We start from the raw sequence: 18,209 nt of genomic DNA on the forward strand, positions 1-18,209 counted from the left end.
TGTGAGTGCGTTTTAATGGCACTGCACGTGTGACGAGGATGCATTAAATGGTGCTCAGAACGAGAGGGTGTGGTGCGTTTCTTAATAAAATTTCTGGACAGGATTTTAGAACATTAAAGACGTGATTTGACAGGTGGAGGTGATTTAAATTTTCAAGATCTTACAAAAGGATACTTAGTACCAGTGTTATTTTATACACATTTTTATGTTAAATAAATTCACCATTTTAGTCAGAAAAACCTAGTTATTATGGAAAACTAATTAAAATGATCTTAAATGGTTGTTATTAAATTTAAATTAAATTTTTTAATTTATTTCTTCATTGTCTTGTTGACAGAGTGATTTTAAATTTTTTAATTTATTTCTTCATTGTCTTATTGACAGAGTGATTTTAAATTTTTTAATTTATTTCTTCATTGTCTTGTTGACAGAGTGATTTTCAATAACGTCATTTCAATTTTAAAATTATAAATTCTTTATCGAAAATTACATTTACATATATAAAACTTTAAAATGAATAAAATATAAAAATATTTCCATCAAGATATATTTAGGAGCAAAATGTAACAAAACAGGAAAGGGTGTTTTATTCTGCACCTCCAACCTTTTCATTCTGCACCTCCAACTTCTTCACCTGCACCTTCCCAAAGATATCCTCTAATTAATGAAGTGAGTGTACCTCTAACCTTTTCACCTGCATCTTCAATTTCTAGAAATGTCATCTAATTAATAAGGTAGTTAGTTATGCTAAATATATATATATATATATATATATATATATATATATATATATATATATATATATATGTATATATAAAGATATTTATTTATTTATAATAATTATAATAGTGTATATATAGTAAATAGTTGATTATTAAAATAATTGTTTTGTTATAATTATTTAATTTTGTTAATATAAAAATCCATTTTAAATGTTTAATTTTTATAATATAAAAAATACACATTTATAATTATTTAAATTATTTTTAAGTTTATTAAATTATTTATAAATGTATAACTTATTTTATCAGATTTTATAATTTAATTATAAATGTTTAATTTATTGTATTAATTTTTTATTTTGTTAAAATTTTGTATAAAAAATATAAATAATTGAAAACAACAAAACTTAATCAAAATATAAATATTTATTTATTTAATTAATATAAATATATGTCTATGAAATAATAAAATCTTATTAACAATAAAAAATAATAAGACATAAAATTTAAGCATACAATTTTTTTAGAAACGCAAAAATAAAGATACAAAACTCAAATTAAAAACGCAAGACATTTAAACATAACATTTTTATAAAATAAAAATAAATTAGAAAAAAAATATTGTCACTTGAAACGCAATCAAACGTTGATATCTGATGAAATCTAATCGATTTTTGACGTCAGACTTATGCGCGTTTCAAATTTGTTATTGTACGAAAGATGAAACAGAAATGAAATGAGGCAGAGGAAGTTGTGCCTCCCAAAGAAAGAGTGTGAAGAAGAAATCAAATTCCAAATGAGGAAGAGGAAGGTTCTGTGCTGAGAAAGAAAGAAAACGAAGAAGAAATCGAAGCCCAAATAAGGAAGAAGAGAGAGCAAATGAGAGAGATTTTGTGCTGGACAGTAATGAATGTTTGAGTAAGATATTTTTTGTTTCCAAAAAATTAAAAGTGTTTTTAGTTAAGGGTAAAATAGGTATTTAATTAAAGTTTGGAGGTGGAGATGAAAAAGTTGGAGGTACAGAAACACCCAACAGAAAAAGAAATTTGGGTGGTATTTAGCCGTGACCCATACAAGGCTTTTACTTCCTAAACCCCATAATTTATCGCTCACCCCCTCAAGTTTTCGAAATAACCATTTCTACTTTCCGTATAAATAATTTTTAGATTACGTATTTTGAAATTTTTTTAAAGTTTCGGAATTTAGAAGATATTCGGAATAAAATGTTCAGAATGAGATTTTTTGAAACAAATTTTTCATAACAGAATTTTCACAACATATACATTCTAGAACAAATTTCTCAGAATGGGATTTTGAAACAAACTTTTCAGAATACATATAATTTATTTTCATCTTTTCCAAAGAAAAATTATTCTTTGCCACACTCAAATTTTTTACATTTATTTAATATTATTTTATTTATTTTTTACTCTTTTCTTTCTTAAATTATATTCTGTGTCAATGTAAAAATGTTTCAGGGTTTTTGAAACTGTGCTGCATTAAATATGTTTCGAATATATATATATATATATATATATATATATATATATATATATATTATTTTATTTTTCACGTTTTTTCTCTTCTTCTTTCTGTGCTGTAGTCGGCATGAGACGGTGGTGACAGCGTAACATTGATGCAATGCACTGTATGAAATCTCTGAATCTTTATCTGAAATTGTAGCGGTACAATTAGTATGTGTGAGAGTGCAGAAGTAATAGCCCCGAGTACAGACATTCGATTTCCTTTCAATACCAAAATATGAATTGAAGAGACATTTTAACTTAAAAGAAAAGTTTAAATTAGCTTTTAAAGTAATTAAAATTGATACCTGTACAGAAAAAATAGTATATAAGATCATTTTTATAAAATTCAGACTTTGTATTTTAAATAAACAATTCCAAGAAGATTTTGTCTATGAACAATTCTTTTAATATTCAATATTCTTTAACACTGAATATTTAATAAACTAAACATTTTAGTCTGAGTTTTTTTTCTTTTTTATATCTATTTTTTATTTTTATATATTTATTAAACTAAAACATATATCAAATAATTTAAATTGTTAAATGTTATTATTTAATAACTCGACCATCACATTTTACAAGATTAATTTATTACATTTTAGTGTTTGTTTTTAAGGATTTTGTGTTAACAAATAAATAGATATAGTATTTCGTCATAACTAGAGCTGTCAAAATAGGTCACAACTCACGAGTCAACCCGGCCCACCACGGATTTGAGTCGGGTTGGGTTAGAAAAAATTATATTTTTTTTATGTGGGTCAGATTTCAATCCTGTTCGTTTAAATCCGGCTCATGCGGATTGAACCCGTGGTGGGCCGGATTGGTCCACCAACCCACCTACCTAGTTTTATTTTATTAAAAATTAATTTTAATTTTATAAAAAAATATTTATTATTTTGTTTTTGCTTGAAAAAATTATTTAAGTTTCTTATTTTCAAAATATTATTAAACACTTAAAGCTAAAATATGTCGTATATTAAACCCATAACACTTACTTAAGTCTTAAAGAAAATTATAACAAATGAATCACCAAATACTTGTAATTGAATTGAAGGCTATATAATACAATAAAAAAATGCATTATAAGTTTTTTGAAGATATTATTACAAAAGATTAACTTAACAAATTAATCTGTTAAAATATTTGATTTATCAGAATTCTTCTACGACGTAAGAAATAAATGTAATTACTTTTTTCTTATGGTTGATATATTTTATTTATTAGGAAATTTTATTGAAAATTATATTTAATGGAATATTCTTTATGTTTTTTCTAGGATTCTGAACGTGAAAATTCTGCCAATATGAGTGGATTAAAGAATTTTAATATATATGTTCTTGTGTATCTTTAAGATACTTGAGTCAATAAAAAATTATATTTTTATGAATAAAAATATATAAAAGAGTGTATATTTCCTAATAAAATATCGTGTATATTTATAAAGTTTTTGAATTTTATAATTTATATAATAAAAATTTATAATATTAAAAACATATCAAATAATATTAATAAAAATAATAATTTACTATGTATATGGTAATAAAAAAATAATCATAATAATATAATATTTTATTAAACAAATATTATGTATATATAATATTAAAAAATACCATAACGTAATTAAATTATTAAAATTTAATAATATATTTTGTTAATATATAAATATTTATATTAACAAATATATTTTAAAATATTATATTGTTACTTTATATTAACAATATTCAAATAAGTTTTATTATACTCTGTCGCTAAAGAACATGTTGAATTATATAATTTTACTTGGTAGTGATAAAGTTGAGAGTTAAATTTATATTATATGAACCAATGTAAATAGGAACGAAATTGTTATCATTAAGACCAATAGCGTAAAGGGTGAGATAAAAGCATTTATGGAAACCATAACGTAGGAAGCTTTGATGGATCATAAAGATGCTATTAATAATCCCATTCCATCTTTTATTAAAGAAGGAAGCAACTAATGTCAAAAAAACCCATAACATTTTTAATGTTCTTGAAGTGAGAGGAATCTTTCCTTCACATCTAAGTACCCTTTCTTAGCCAAATAATATATTATAATAATTCACCTTTATTATACTCTTATTTTTATGTTAATACTATATATTAATATTATTTTATCTTTTATTTTTTTAGTATACCTTTTTATTCTTAAAGCGAACTAAATAAAAAATAATTTAAAAAGTTCTTAGTTAGATTCTCGTTTTATTGGATTTCCCAATTTAATCATAAAAAATAAAAATTTGAGTCAATTAAGCCCCTGTCGTTAAATTTGTTTAATGGGATTAAGTTTTTTATAAGCTGGGACGTTGACGTGCCCAGTTTTTGAAACGTGACATAAGCAGGGTATTACGTGAAATTTCTTAAGTTTGACGTGAAAAATGTTTGATTTAAAAATTTAAAAAAATGTCATCTTCCATTACAATGAAATCATCTTCCCTCTCTATCGCCCAGAAATCTTCTTCCCTATGCATCACACCTGTGAGAAGAAATCCAAAAATCAATTCCAAATTACATTTGAATCGGGCCTCACATAAATCTGTTAGACGTGAAACCTAGATGCAAGCCATACTCTGTCGCCTCTTCTTCCAATCTCATACTCTGTATCTTCTTCAATACCCTAGACGAGGAGTCCCAACAACTTCTGCATACTCTGAAACTCCACGGATTACAAAAACAAATTATGGCGCACCTTTGCCAAAACTTTGACATTTGAAATGTTCGGAAACAGAAAACAAAATTGAAATGATAAAAGGTTATCAAGATTGATTCACCTCGGCGGGAGAAATAGAATAGATAAGTCTTGAAGTTTCTCTTGGGAACTGACCTTATAACAACAATTCCACCAATCAACTTTGGAGCACTCAATAACAAGCTCCTTCCCCTTCTTCACAACTTATGTTATTCCTTAGTTGGTTTATCCAATCGCTTGTTAAGACCATCTATCTGCCTACCAATCGGTTCTACTTTTTCAAGGATGGAATACAAATTTTTCCAGGGTGTCTCTGAACTTCACTGTCTTTCATTACCTTAACAGTGCTCAGCAGATCATCAAGCACGTGTCCAACAAGAGCATTCAAAGCCATAGCCATGAGTAGTGCATGCAGAAACTAATTAACTAAAAACACCCAAAAACAGAAACTTTGATCTAGGTTCTAACACTATTATGTAACCCAAACAAAATCAATAATAAGATAGTTGGGGACGACGAGGATGAAAAGGAGAGTGGAGGAGGAGGTTTGGGTTGGGATGGAGGAGCGGGGAGAGGTTCAGAACAAGTGGATTGCGTCTATGCGTTCTCTGAATATAGGGCTACTGGATTGGGAATGGGATTGGAAGATGGTTTGGGGATCGATAACTTCAAGCACACTAGCCAAACCGGGCTTCACCCCCTTTGACGTTATCGAGACCTTGCAGGACTAATCAACCTGATAGAGGAGGTCATTGTCGGCGCTTGTCGTTAGATTGGTAAGGTTGAAGACGATGAACCTTGGGTTTCAATTTTCAGATTTTTTTTTTAATTATATATGCCACGTATAAAGGTATGTAAATGTCACGTTTACAAAACTGCCCACGTCGACATCACATGTCATAAAAAATAAACCTATTAAGCCAATCTAACGGCAGGAGCCCAATTGAGTCAATTTTTCATTATGACTAAATTGACAAAATCGCATAACTAAGGAGGGGGTTTAACCTAAAAAGATAATAGATGCCAAATAAACCCATGAAATGGCTATGGTCTAAATTCCTAAACATTTTACTTTTAAAATTCTATATTAAGAAATTATGAATGTGTAATATTTAATTTTTAAACTAAGTAATCTAAATAATATATATTTATTTTGTTTACATCATTTTTTCTATCTTTATCCATTACTTATGATTATGACTGTATTATATAAAACATAATGATAATATTTTTAAATCAAAATTTTAAGATTCTATGTTTAAATTTTTATTCTTCATATTTATTTAGTTTTATTTTTTTTTAATGTATAGTAATAAATCTTGATCAATAATTTTGAGAGACTAAAATAATGTTTTTAAAGATTAAAAATGTTTTGATTCTTCAACGAGATTTTGGTTTTAGTCCCAAATCAATTTTATCTATTTTTTTCATAGAAACTCGTGGATTTAATTCTCCAAAAGGTTATTAAATTTTTATGATGTGATTAACTGCGTGACACGTGTAAATATAGATATACAAAATTATGATTATTTTTTGAAATCGAAATTTATCTTCCTCAATGGAAGTAAGTATTTTGTTTTTCTATAGCTTCCGAAATTATGGAGCTCAAACTCCACACATCAATGGCTACTGTAGGATTCATTTCATGCGTAGCAATCTCTGTCGTGTTTACCCATTCCTCTACCTCCATTCTTATTTGCACCTGGTTCCTGATTCCAACAGGCGTGCAACAATACTAATCATTCCACTTACAAAACTCCTCCTTTACGTAAGGGGAACCATCCCATAGAACCCAAATTGAAGCTTGATCTTTTGGGAAAACCAAGAAGAAGAAGAAGATGATTAATCATCCAATATATTTCAAAGTAACTCATTCCACCAAACTTCATTTCAACTTATTTGATCAATTTTCTCAACTTATTATAGATAATAAATAGAAGAGAAATCGAAGTGAGTACTTTGATATTTGTTAAATACTTTTAGTTTAATATGAAATTGATCAACTCTTTCATGGATTTGAATATGAGAAGTGAAAGGTGTTCCTAAAAAATGAGAAAGGAGATTTCATCCACATGCAAGAAAACAAAAGGTGAAAAAGATTCAAAAATAGACCAAACCTTTTGAATAATCGACTGATAAGAGCATGTTAATTTGTTATATGTGTGATTTTGTTATTATATAACCCGAATTAAATTTTAAAATATTATTAAGGACATATTTAACTTCTTTTATTCTAGAAAATTCAAATAAAATAAATTATTTTTTCTGTATATAAATGGCACGTCACGTTGTTATTGTTATGTGACACAATGTTAACTTGACCTATAATAAAATGTTAACTTTTAAACGATGTTAGTACGAACTAACAATAATAATTTAATTATTCAAATTTTTAGAAAATAAAAATTCATTTAAAACGAAATAACAACTAAAAGATCTATTTCAGATAAGCAATCGAAGACTTTTTGAACTATTAAACCTTTTAGATAAGTTAGGAAATAAAAACTAAGATTAAAAAAAAAAAAGAGTCAACTTACCTTAAAAAATTACAATATTTGAACAAAAGAAATGTCAATTACTATATAATTTTTCTTTTTCTGGTAACGGATGGGATTGAGCATTTGAATCTTCTCCAATAAATAATAAAAAAAAAAGTGGAGAATTAATTAATTTGTGTGGCGCAGAAAAGGAAAGGAGACACATTCAGAACGTGTTCGCAAAGAGAGCGGAAGATGGTGTGCTTCCCCGTATTCCGGAGGCGAGAAGGCACGGAATTGCAACAATCAGGGGCACTTCCGTCATTCCACATCCCGACCCATTATAGGCCCAAAAATCCCACAGTTTCCATTCACACCACACTTTCTTCCTCCAACAAACAACAATGGCAGATGTAACCACCTACCCCCGCCACCACCGCCACTCCCGCCACCCCGACGATGACCAAACTCTGATTCCTTTCCCTTATTGGGACTTAGATTTTGATTTTGATCCCGAATTCCACTCCAACCGTTTCTCCCTCACCGACCGCGAGAACCAGGTCAATTTCGTCATGGATCTCTTTCACCAGCGCGTTGAACAATCGCAACTCACCGATCCCCTCTCTAACGACGCCTTTTTCGGCGTTATCGACGCCCTAGACGCCATCGACCTTGGCTTCCCCGCCGCCGACGACTTACTTGTCGGAGGTCGGCTCTCCGTCGGATCTGACTCCGACGAATCGCTCTACCAGTCTGGAAACATCGACAGCGTGCTCGGGATCTGCACGCACTCGGAGGAAGAGTACAACGTGAACGACGACGTTTCGAACATCCCTCTCTGCTTGGACGCGCTTCAATTGGAAGACAACAGAGACAGTTATGATGATTTCGAGTGGGAGGAAGTGGTCGACGAGAGAGAAGTTCTGAGCATGTTCGACGACACCTCCGTTTCCGTCTCCTTTGGAATCGAAGAGGAGGCGGAGGAGGAAGTAGAATTTGAAATGGAGACCAACAATTTGGGGTGGCAGGTTCTGTTGAACGCCAATTTGGAGGGAACGAATTCCGAGCCGTATTTCGGAGACAACGAGGACTTCGTGTACGCCGCCGAGTACGAGATGTTCAGCCAATTCAACGACGTCGCCTTCGTCGGGAAGCCTCCGGCGTCCGTCTCCGCCGTGAGGAAACTGTCGGCGGTGGTCGTGAGCGCTGTTGACGTGGCAAACGGAAACGTGGTTTGCGCGGTCTGTAAGGAGGAGTTTGGGGTTGGGGAAGAGGTGAAGCAGTTGCCGTGTTCGCATCGTTATCACGGGGACTGCATTGTGCCGTGGTTGGGGATAAGGAACACGTGTCCCGTTTGTCGCTTTGAGTTTCCCACTGATGATGCTGATTATGAGCAGAGGAAGGCACATACATCTGTTATGTGATCATGATGATATGTTTACTTGATGAATTTTCACGTGTAGGGTATTTGATCAAGTATAGATTTTTTGCTCCTGAAAAAATGCATGTGATGGTCTTGTTTATTTTGGAGATTTGAGTTTAGGGATTTTGTCTTCGAATTGTACTTTGGGATACATCACAGAAATGGATCATTTTTGCCTAGAATTTGTGGTTGTTGTGATTTCTTCATGTTCTTATTCTAGATGATTCAGCTCTCTTGTGCCGTTCTGAGTCACCGGCATATTGGAGGAAGTCTCCGGCAGATTGGAGGAACTCTGGAAGTGTAAGCAGACCCTTTTGACGGATTTTATCCTCTCATATCTTTATTATTGTGTGCATTCACATTCAAATCTGAAATTACATTGAAATATAATGTTAATTGTCATAACTTGCTGTGATTGGTTGGTGATGTTCAAATTGGGAAAAACTTTGCATATGCAAAAGTAAGTATTTGGCAGGGGAAATTTTAGGGAGTTCATATGTTTAATTTTGGATTCTGACTTCAAAATTTATTATTTCAATGTTTTTCTTCAAAAAAGTTAGCTAAAAGTTGAAAAAACTAGTTAAAACTGAAAAAGTTAGGTTAAACTAGTTTATCAATTAGTTGAAGTTGTAAAATTTCAAAATAAATGTACATTAATTTTTGAATCAATTATAATCTAAATTTTTTATATAAGTTAAATTTTAGGTAATATTCATATAAAAGTATTTTTCATTATAGTTTAAAATAGTTATCATTATGAATAAAAGAGTATTTTACTGAAACTATTTTTTTTTCTGCCAGAAGTCATGTCATGAAACTTAAATGCCAGAGGATTGAAAATCTTCCCTTGACTGTGAAATCGTTTTTCATCATAGAAGGGAGTCGAAGAGCCTTTTTTTTGAGAGAAAAATGGCTGTTGGATGGGTATTCTTTGTTCATGGTTTACCAATTAGTTTTATATATTAATAGTCATTGGATTTTGACAGTTGGCTTCCTGTTCTGGTTTGTTATCCATTCTTCATGTAGCTGAAGTCTTGCTGGCTTTCTTTGTTCTTGAGGAAGAAATTCTTACATAGATCTCTTTTTCTGATTGGAGTGTGATTTCTAGGATTCGTATGAGTGCTGAGGTTATAATACTAGAGTTCAGCTTTATGCTATCCTTTTATAGTTAAGGACAAGACGGGGTGAGATTTCTACACTATTCCTCAGCCACTATATGATATATTTAGTATTTTCTTTGTGACTTTCTTGAATGAAGTTACAGTTTAGGACGCACTCAAATTTGGTGCAGTTACCTGAAAATGGAATAATGAGGAATGCGAAGTTGCATTTTCTTGTGAGAGTAACTTGAAATATGATATTTGTTATTGAAAATATTATTTTGGTTGTAGAAACGTAGGTATTCATTCCTTTCTTTTAGGGGTGTTTTTGTTTAGTTGCTTGTTGAAGATTCATTTGTTAGGAGGAGTGGTCATTCTCACTTCGGTGTAGGTGATTATTGCCACGCACGGCACGCCTATGTAAATTAAATTATAGGATAATTTGTCACGTGAACTCAATATTAGTAATAATAATGACAATGAAGAGCGAAAATTCACTTCAATATCGCCTGCTATTTTTTTCATAATGCTGCATCTGCAAGATATTAGTAATAGGTTTTATCTCAATAAATTGAGCAATAACAAACCTATTCTTTTCTGTTAGCTGTTGGTTAGCATAAATATGTTCAACTTCAGACTAAAGAATTAATTTATATAGTTTATTAAGATGTCTATCTAAATAAATTTCAGTTGGATAAAAACTTGTAAAATGGATGTTAATAGGTTATAAATCCACATATGCTTGGAAGTCAGTGATTTGAAACTCCATGTGACAATGGGATCAAAAGCTGGTGATTTACTATGCATGAGAATACCTATTATAGGCAATATATTAGGCTTTTAATTAGCATCTGCGCTATATAAGCAATGAATAGAGAATACCTATGCCATTGCAAGTATCATACTTTTTATATACGTGTTAACCTTGACATATAAATGTCATCCGTGTAAGCAATATCTCATTGTGATTGCCCACTAAGTAAAAGTGATAGTTTATGATGGAAGATTCCATGGAGACGCCAGATACCCCAATTATTTGATTTGCTTTTCATATAACATTTGACATTTTTTTAATCCAAAGCTTAAAATGCTACTGTAAACAGTGTCTTCAATTTATCAAATCTCCTTAAGTATAAAAAGTTATAATGTTTATTGGGTAGAGTGAATTTGTCTACTTTTATTTAATTTGTTGTAACCTAATTTTAGGTTGAAATAGATGAAGTAAAATTTTAACGCGCATTGCCATTTTTTCTTGGGTAGAGTATATAATCAAGACCAAAAATAGGAAAAAAGAACTGCAGATAGAGTCCTTAGCCAGCATTTTACTGAATGGGGTATAAAGTTCTGAGCTTATATGGCATAATTTAATTTTCTGGCTCTCTTCTAGGTTAGAGAATCACTGAATTTGCTGCTTTGTATAAATTTTTAGGCATACTTATAATCAAAAAGTCAATGGCATTGCCTTCACAGCCATTAAACCACTTTACTTCTCAGATCTCTGTCTCTAGGTCAATTATATCCCACCATTTTACTGAACAAAACTTATCTGACCATTAGTTGTTATTAATCTTGATCAAATATGTATTCTTAACTTTCCTAGCATCGGCCAAATGTCAAGAAATTCCCATACCTACTCGTGTTCTATCTGCATTAACTATCCAATTCCAATCTATAAAACTTGTAGGTCAGTTAGTTCCGTCTCTCATACTCGAATGAAAAATTGAGACATGGAATGCAATGAAGATGATGAACTCCATGTAGCCCCTTATGCTTCCTTAACACAGTGCTTTCACTATCCTTCTCCAACCCAGAAACCTATCCCGACCTCAACAATGGAAACTGGTGAAGGCCATAATTTGACCCATCTGGACCAACCTCATAGTTTACACCACTTTCCATTTTTCTGCTCCCAATTGCACCTCCCAAGCAACAGCCACGACCCAATTAAAATCCCACTCCATAAACCCTCTCCCAACACTTCATCAAACAGTAACAACAATAACAATTCTGATGAAGCAAAGGCTCTCCTTGATGACAGAAAGAAGAAAAGGATGTTCTCCAACAGAGAATCTGCTCGCAGGTCTCGCATGCGAAAGAAACAACAGATTGAAGTCCTGCAGTATCACGTGGATCATCTGCAGACACTAAACCATCAACTCTCCCAAAAGATCATTTACTTGCTTGAATGTAACCAACAAATCCACCAACAGAATTCTCAGCTAAAAGAAAAAGTTTCCTCTCTTCAGGTAGTACTCTATGACTTGTTGGTTCCTGCAGCAGGTGCAGAACAACCTCACCACATCCCTAATGGCTTCCTAGCCGAGCCTTCTTCAACTAGACCAATTTCAAGTTCCCGAACATAGCCATATGTGCTGTAAGAATAGTTATGAGCACTTGAGTGTGAATCTGACGCAGACCTTTTGGCCTGAAGTTCTGGTTGGTTTCGGTGATGCAGTCACATAGAAAGCTAGCTCGGGTAAATATTATAAGACATAGTTTGTTACTACTTCCCAGCTGGTTAATGCAGCATCCGAAGTGGCAAATGTTGCTTAATATGACAATTTTATAATATTGGTGATCAAATGCTATGTATGTCCTGTAAATGTTGATTCGATACTCTACCATGGGATTAACATTATATAATATACTGAATATCTGTTGAATTAACCATCATGATTCACTTCTCCTGTACAAACTTTGCTTCTCTTTAACCAAAAGAAAGAAATAGATGAAGTTATACTACCCACTGGGAACGAGGATCGAACGTTTAACCTCGTGCATATTATCCAAACTTTTCAGGCTGATTCTAGTAGTTTATTTTAATACCTTTTTTTTTTGTCATTATCAAAGTTTATACTAAACTTTATTCGGTGTCGATGAAAGTGAAAGATCATGTGTTTGAAGTTTTCTTTATTATTTGTTTCGGGTATAAGGTTTGGGGACGTCCTACGCTAAAAACATTCCATGTTGTGCCGAAGACAAGGCAGACCTTGATGACCGGACGGAGGTTGAAGACTGGACGGGTCACGTAAATACTTCAAGCGTTCCAAGCTGTGGAAGAACAGACGGTTACCTGTTTGTTGAGGACTGGACGTGCTGGCGAAGACCGAACGGGCTCTCTCCTCTTCTTTGTATCCCAGTTGTAGTGTTTGTTCTCCCTCCTCGTTCTCCAAGCCGGGCGGGCACTTGTCAAAGGCACTCCGACGCTCAAGTCAGTAAAATGACCGAGCGGTTATTATAGCAAGTAGAGCATGTATTATGCAACCTGGTGGGAAGTCATACATGAGACCTTTATTTATACTGGTTGTAATGGGCTTTTACCTTTCGTGGGCCTGATGACGGCCCAATCATACCTTAATCTCCATTAGGGGCTTTAATGAGCTATTATCGTTTGTAATCTAATCATGCGGTCTGTTCGGCCGGGATGGTCGGTCATTATGGGTGGTCGGCCGGGGTAATTGGCCTGGTGTTGGCCTAAGAAGAACCGTTCGGTCTTAGGAATAGCCGTTCGATCTGGACCATGTGGTCGGCCAAAATGATTGGCCTGGTGGTCGGCCTAAGGACCGTTCGGCCTATGGGGGTAGGGAGGACCGTTCGGCATGTGGGGTAGGGAGGACCATACAGTACATAAGCCTCCCAAGCTCGAGCATGATTTTATTATGCGAAGGGGTTATGTTTATGGCCTTCCTGCTACGGACGGGATCTTCTGTTGGCCTTTTTTCTGTCTTCGTCGTTCGTTGATTAAGATGACTGGCTAGAAGGCTGAAACGAGTCATGCCTTAAGGACAAACCGTCGAGGTTGAACGCTCGATACCTAATTCCGCGAAGTTTGAGGCCATCGAAGGCCGAGTAGTAGAGGTCGAACGACCAGAGATTGGTGGTCGAGGAGGACAGATGGGGTAGAGGCCGAATGGGCGTGTACTGAAGGCCGAATGGACGTGTACTGAAGGCCGAATGGCCATATACAAGGCCGAATAGCCGTATAGCTGACGCTAATTTGGTTAAGTATCTGAATGGTAGAGAGGCCGAATGGCCGAACGGTTGGGGCCGAATGGTTGGCTGAGTATTTGTGAGGCTGGACACTTGATGCCAGTTTTGGCTAAGTACCTGAGGCCGGATGGAAGAGGTCGTATGGCCGAATGGTTGATTGCCGAATTTGGCTAAGTAAAAGTGAGGCCATGGACGACCAAGAGGAGGAGTTGAGGCCTTTAGAGGTCAAGTTGAGGCCAAGAGATAGTCAAACGGTTGAGGCCTTTGGAGGCCGAAAAGTTAAGGCCTTTGGAGGCCAATAAGTTGAGGCTGAGGGGGGCCGAACGGTTGAGATGTTGAGGCCTTTGGAGGCCGAGAAGTTGAGGCCTTTGTTAGGCCGAACGGTTCAAGCCTTAGAGACCGAGAAGTGGAGGTTTATGCAAGGCCGAGAAGTGGAGGTTTGTGCAAGGCCGAACGGTCGAGGCTTGTGAAGGTCGAACGGTTGAGGCCGTGGTGGCCGAGAATGTTGAGGCCTCTGAGGGTCGAACGATTGAGGCCATTGTGGCCAAGTTTTTGAGGCCTTTGGAGGCCGAGTTGTTGAGGCCTTTGGAGGCCGAAAGCTTGAGGCCATTTCAAGGCCGAACGGTTGAGGCCGCAGAGGCCGAGGAGTTAAGGCCTTTGAAGGCCGAGGAGTTGAGGCCGAGAAGGCCCAGTTGGGGCCAAGCAGTGGCCGAACGGTCGAGGCCTGTAAAGGCCGATTGGTTGAGGCCGCAGAGGCCGAGAATTTGGGGGCCTTTGGAGGCCGAGGAGTTGAGGCCGAGAAGGTCAAGTTGAGGCCAAGCAGTGGCCGAGAGGTTGAGGCCAAGGGAGGCCGAGATGTTGAGGCCTTTTGAAGGTCGAACGGTTGAGGCCACGGGAGGTCAAGATGTTGAGGCCTTTTGAAGGCCAAACGATTGAGGCCTTTGGAGGCCGAGATGTTGAGGCCTTGTTAGGCCGAACGGTTCAAGCCTTGGAGGCCGAGAAGTCGAGGCATTTGGAGGCCGATAAGTTGAGGCTGAGGGGGCCGAACGGTTGAGACCTGTGAAGGCCGAACGGTTGAGGCCGTGGTGGCCGAGAATGTTGAGGCCTCTGAAGGCCGAAAGCTTGAGGCCATTTCAAGGCTGAACGGGGTAGGCCTATAAAGGACGAACGGTCGAGGGCTGTGAAGGCCGAGAAGCTGATCTTTTGAAACACCTCGAACGACAGGGTGGACCTCGAAACGACTGGTGCGGCAGGGTGTCCCGTTCACCGTGCGACCAAGTCGACAGAAGTGAAACTCCATTCATCAACTTGGGTTTCCGTAGTAACCGGGTGACAGTGGTTCTCTGGGAAGAACTCGTCGTTCACCACCCGACCAAGTTGACAGGAGTGAAACTCCGTTCATCAACTTGGGTTTTGATACGTTTCGGCCGAGATTCCTCGTAGTATGGCCGACTGGTTGAGGGTGAACACTAGGGGCCGAATGGTTGGTTAAGTACCTGTGAGGCTAAGTTTTGTAGAGTACCTGGAAGGTCAAGATACGACTGAATGGTTGAACGTTGAGGCCGGATGCCGGTTGTACTTGAGACCCTACGGCCAAATGATCTGACGTTGATGCCAATTTTCACCATGTACCTGGAGGCCTGGTTTAAGAAAGTACCTGATTACCACGGCCGAACGGCTGAGGCCTTTGGAGGCCGAGTCCCTAAGGTCAGATTTGGTCGAACGGTAGGGGTCACGGAAGGTCGAGAAGCCGAGGCCGAACACCTGATGCCAGATTTGACTAAGTACTTGCGAGGCTAGGTTTGGGGAATTACCTTGGAGGTCGAACGGTAGGAAAGTGGAGACCGAATGGCCGTGCGAACAAGGCCAAGTGGCCGAGTTGTCGGGTACTCGAGGCCGAGCGTGAGAGGCCGAAAAATTGAGCTGACTTTCTTTTGAGGCACCACTCACTAGTTCCTTGTGGCTAATATGGGGAATACTAGCTCGGCCCCACGGTGGGCGCCAAAATGTTTCGGGTATAAGGTTTGAGGACGTCCTACGCTCAAAACACTCCATGTTGTGCCGAAGACAGGGCAGACCTTGATGACCGGACGAACGTTGAAGATTGGACGGGCCACATAAATACTTCAAGCGCTCCAAGTTGTGGAAGACTGGACGATTACCTGTTTGTTGAGGACTGGACATGCTGGCGAAGACCGATCGAGCTCTCTCCTCTTCTTTGTATCCCAGATGTAGTGTTTGTTCTCCCTCCTCGTTCTCCAAGCCGGGCGGGCGGACACCTGTCAAAGGCACTCCGACACTCAAGTCAATAAAGTGACCGAGCAGTTATTATAGCAAGTATAGCATGTATTATGCAACCTGGTGGAAGTCATACCTGAGACCTTTATTTATATTGGTTGTAATGGACTTTTACCTTTCGTGGGCCTGATGACGACCCAATCATACCTTAATCTCCATTAGGGGCTTTAATAAGCTATTATCGTTTGTAATATAATCATGCGGTCTATTCGACCGGGATGGTCGGTCAATATGGATGGTCGGCCGGGGTAATTGGCCTGGTGTTGGCGTAAGAAGAACCGTTCGGTCTTAGGAATAGCCGTTCGGTCTGGACCATGTGGTCGGCCAGAATGATTGGCCTGGTGGTTGGCCTAAGGATTCGGCCTATGGGGTAGGGAGGACCGTACGGCCTAAGGACCGTTCCGCATGTGGGGTTTAGGGGTTGGGGTTTACGGTTTACGGTTTTGGGATTTAGGGTTTACGGTTTACGGTTTTGGGTTTTGGGTTTTGGGTGGGTTAATCAGAGGGAGAGGGTTAATTAGAGGGAGAGGGTTAGTTAGAGGTTGGTCAGGAGGAGAGTTGATTAGTTAAAGGGTGGGTTAGTTAGTTAATGGTGAGGGTTAGTTAGTTAGACAGTGATGGTTAGTTAGTTAATGGTGATGGTTAGTTAGTTAGAGGTTGGGTTAATTACATGATGAGGGTTAGTTGGTTAGATGGTAGGTTAATTAGAGGTTGAGAGTTACTTAGAAAGTAAGTTAGTTAGAGGGTGAGGGTAGTTAGTTAGAGGGTAAGGGTTAGTTAGTTAGATGGTGAGTTTGTTAATGGCGAGGGTGAGTTTGTTAATGGTGGGGGTGAGTTAGTTAAAGAGTGAGGGAGTGAAAGTTAATTAAAGGGAGAGGGTGGGTCAGTTAGTTAGAGGATGAGTTAGTTAGAGGGCAAGGGTTAGGTATAGGCTAAGTTTGTTAAAGGGTTTAGATGGTGAGTTCGTTAGGGTTAGGATTAGGGTTAAGGTTTAGGGTCTAGGGTCTAGGATCTAGGGTTTAGTGTGTGAGTTAGGTAGAGGGTGGCTTATTTAGAGGGAGAAGGTTAGTTAGAAGTTGGTTAGAGGGGAGAGTTAGTTAGTTAGAGGGCGGGTTAGTTAGTTAGATAGTGATGGTTAGTTAATTAATGGTGATGGTAAATTAGTTAGAGGTTGGGTTAATTACATGGTGAAGGTTAGTTGGTTATAGGGTTGGTTAATTAGAGGGTGAGAGTTAGCTAGAAAGTGAGTTAGTTATGTGAGGGTTAGTTAGTTAGAGGGTAAGGGTTAGTTAGTTAGATGATGAGTTTGTTAATGGTAAGGGAGAGTTAGTTAAAGATGAGGGAGTAAGAGTTAATTAAAGACAGAGGGTCAGTTAGTTAGAGGATGATTTAGTTAGAGGGTAAGGGTTAGTTATAGGCTAAGTTCGTTAGAGGGTTTAGATGGTAAGTTCATTAGAGGGTTTAGATGGTAAGTTTGTTAGGGTTAGGGTTAGGGGTAGGGTTAGGGGTAGGGGTAGGGGTAGGGGTAGGGTTTAAGGTTCAGGGTTTATGGTTCAGGGTTTTGGGTTTAGGATTTAGGGTTTAAGGTGTGAGTTAGTTATAGGGTGGGTTAGTTAGTTAATGGTGATGGTTAATTAGTTAGAGGTTGGGTTAATTACAGGGTGAAGGAGTTGGTTAGAGGGTTGGTTAATTAGAGGGTGAGAGTTATTTAGAAAGTGAGTTAGTTAGATGGTGAGGGTTGGTTAGTTAGATGGTAAGGGTTAGTTAGTTAGATGGTGAGTTTGTTCATGGTGAGGGTGAGTTAGTTAAAGATGAGGGAGTGAGAGTTAATTAAAGGGAGAGGGTCAATTAGTTAGAGGATGATTTAGTTAGAGGGTAAGGGTTAGTTATAGGCTAAATTCGTTATAGGGTTTAGATGGTAAGTTTGTTAGGGTTAGAGTTAGGGTTAGGGTTTTGGGTTTAAGAT

The 18,209-nt window shown here is 36.7% G+C and overlaps 2 protein-coding genes across 2 annotated transcripts; both read left to right on the plus strand.

Moving 5' to 3' along the window:
* Nucleotides 1-7,573: 7,573 nt before the first annotated feature.
* LOC108332562 (E3 ubiquitin-protein ligase CIP8) lies at nt 7,574-9,037 on the plus strand. Its single transcript, XM_017567888.2, has one exon. It carries the CDS (start codon nt 7,837-7,839, stop codon nt 8,854-8,856), a length of 1,020 nt encoding a protein of 339 aa, XP_017423377.1. The 5' UTR covers nt 7,574-7,836; the 3' UTR covers nt 8,857-9,037.
* Nucleotides 9,038-11,164: 2,127 nt separating this feature from the next.
* On the plus strand, nt 11,165-12,640 carry LOC108339754 (basic leucine zipper 43). The gene has a single exon (XM_017576957.2). It carries the CDS (start codon nt 11,683-11,685, stop codon nt 12,316-12,318), a length of 636 nt encoding a protein of 211 aa, XP_017432446.1. The 5' UTR covers nt 11,165-11,682; the 3' UTR covers nt 12,319-12,640.
* The last annotated feature ends 5,569 nt before the right edge of the window (nt 12,641-18,209 follow it).

This window comes from Vigna angularis, chromosome 1 (assembly GCF_016808095.1).
Source record: "Vigna angularis cultivar LongXiaoDou No.4 chromosome 1, ASM1680809v1, whole genome shotgun sequence".
Classification (NCBI taxonomy): domain Eukaryota; kingdom Viridiplantae; phylum Streptophyta; class Magnoliopsida; order Fabales; family Fabaceae; genus Vigna; species Vigna angularis.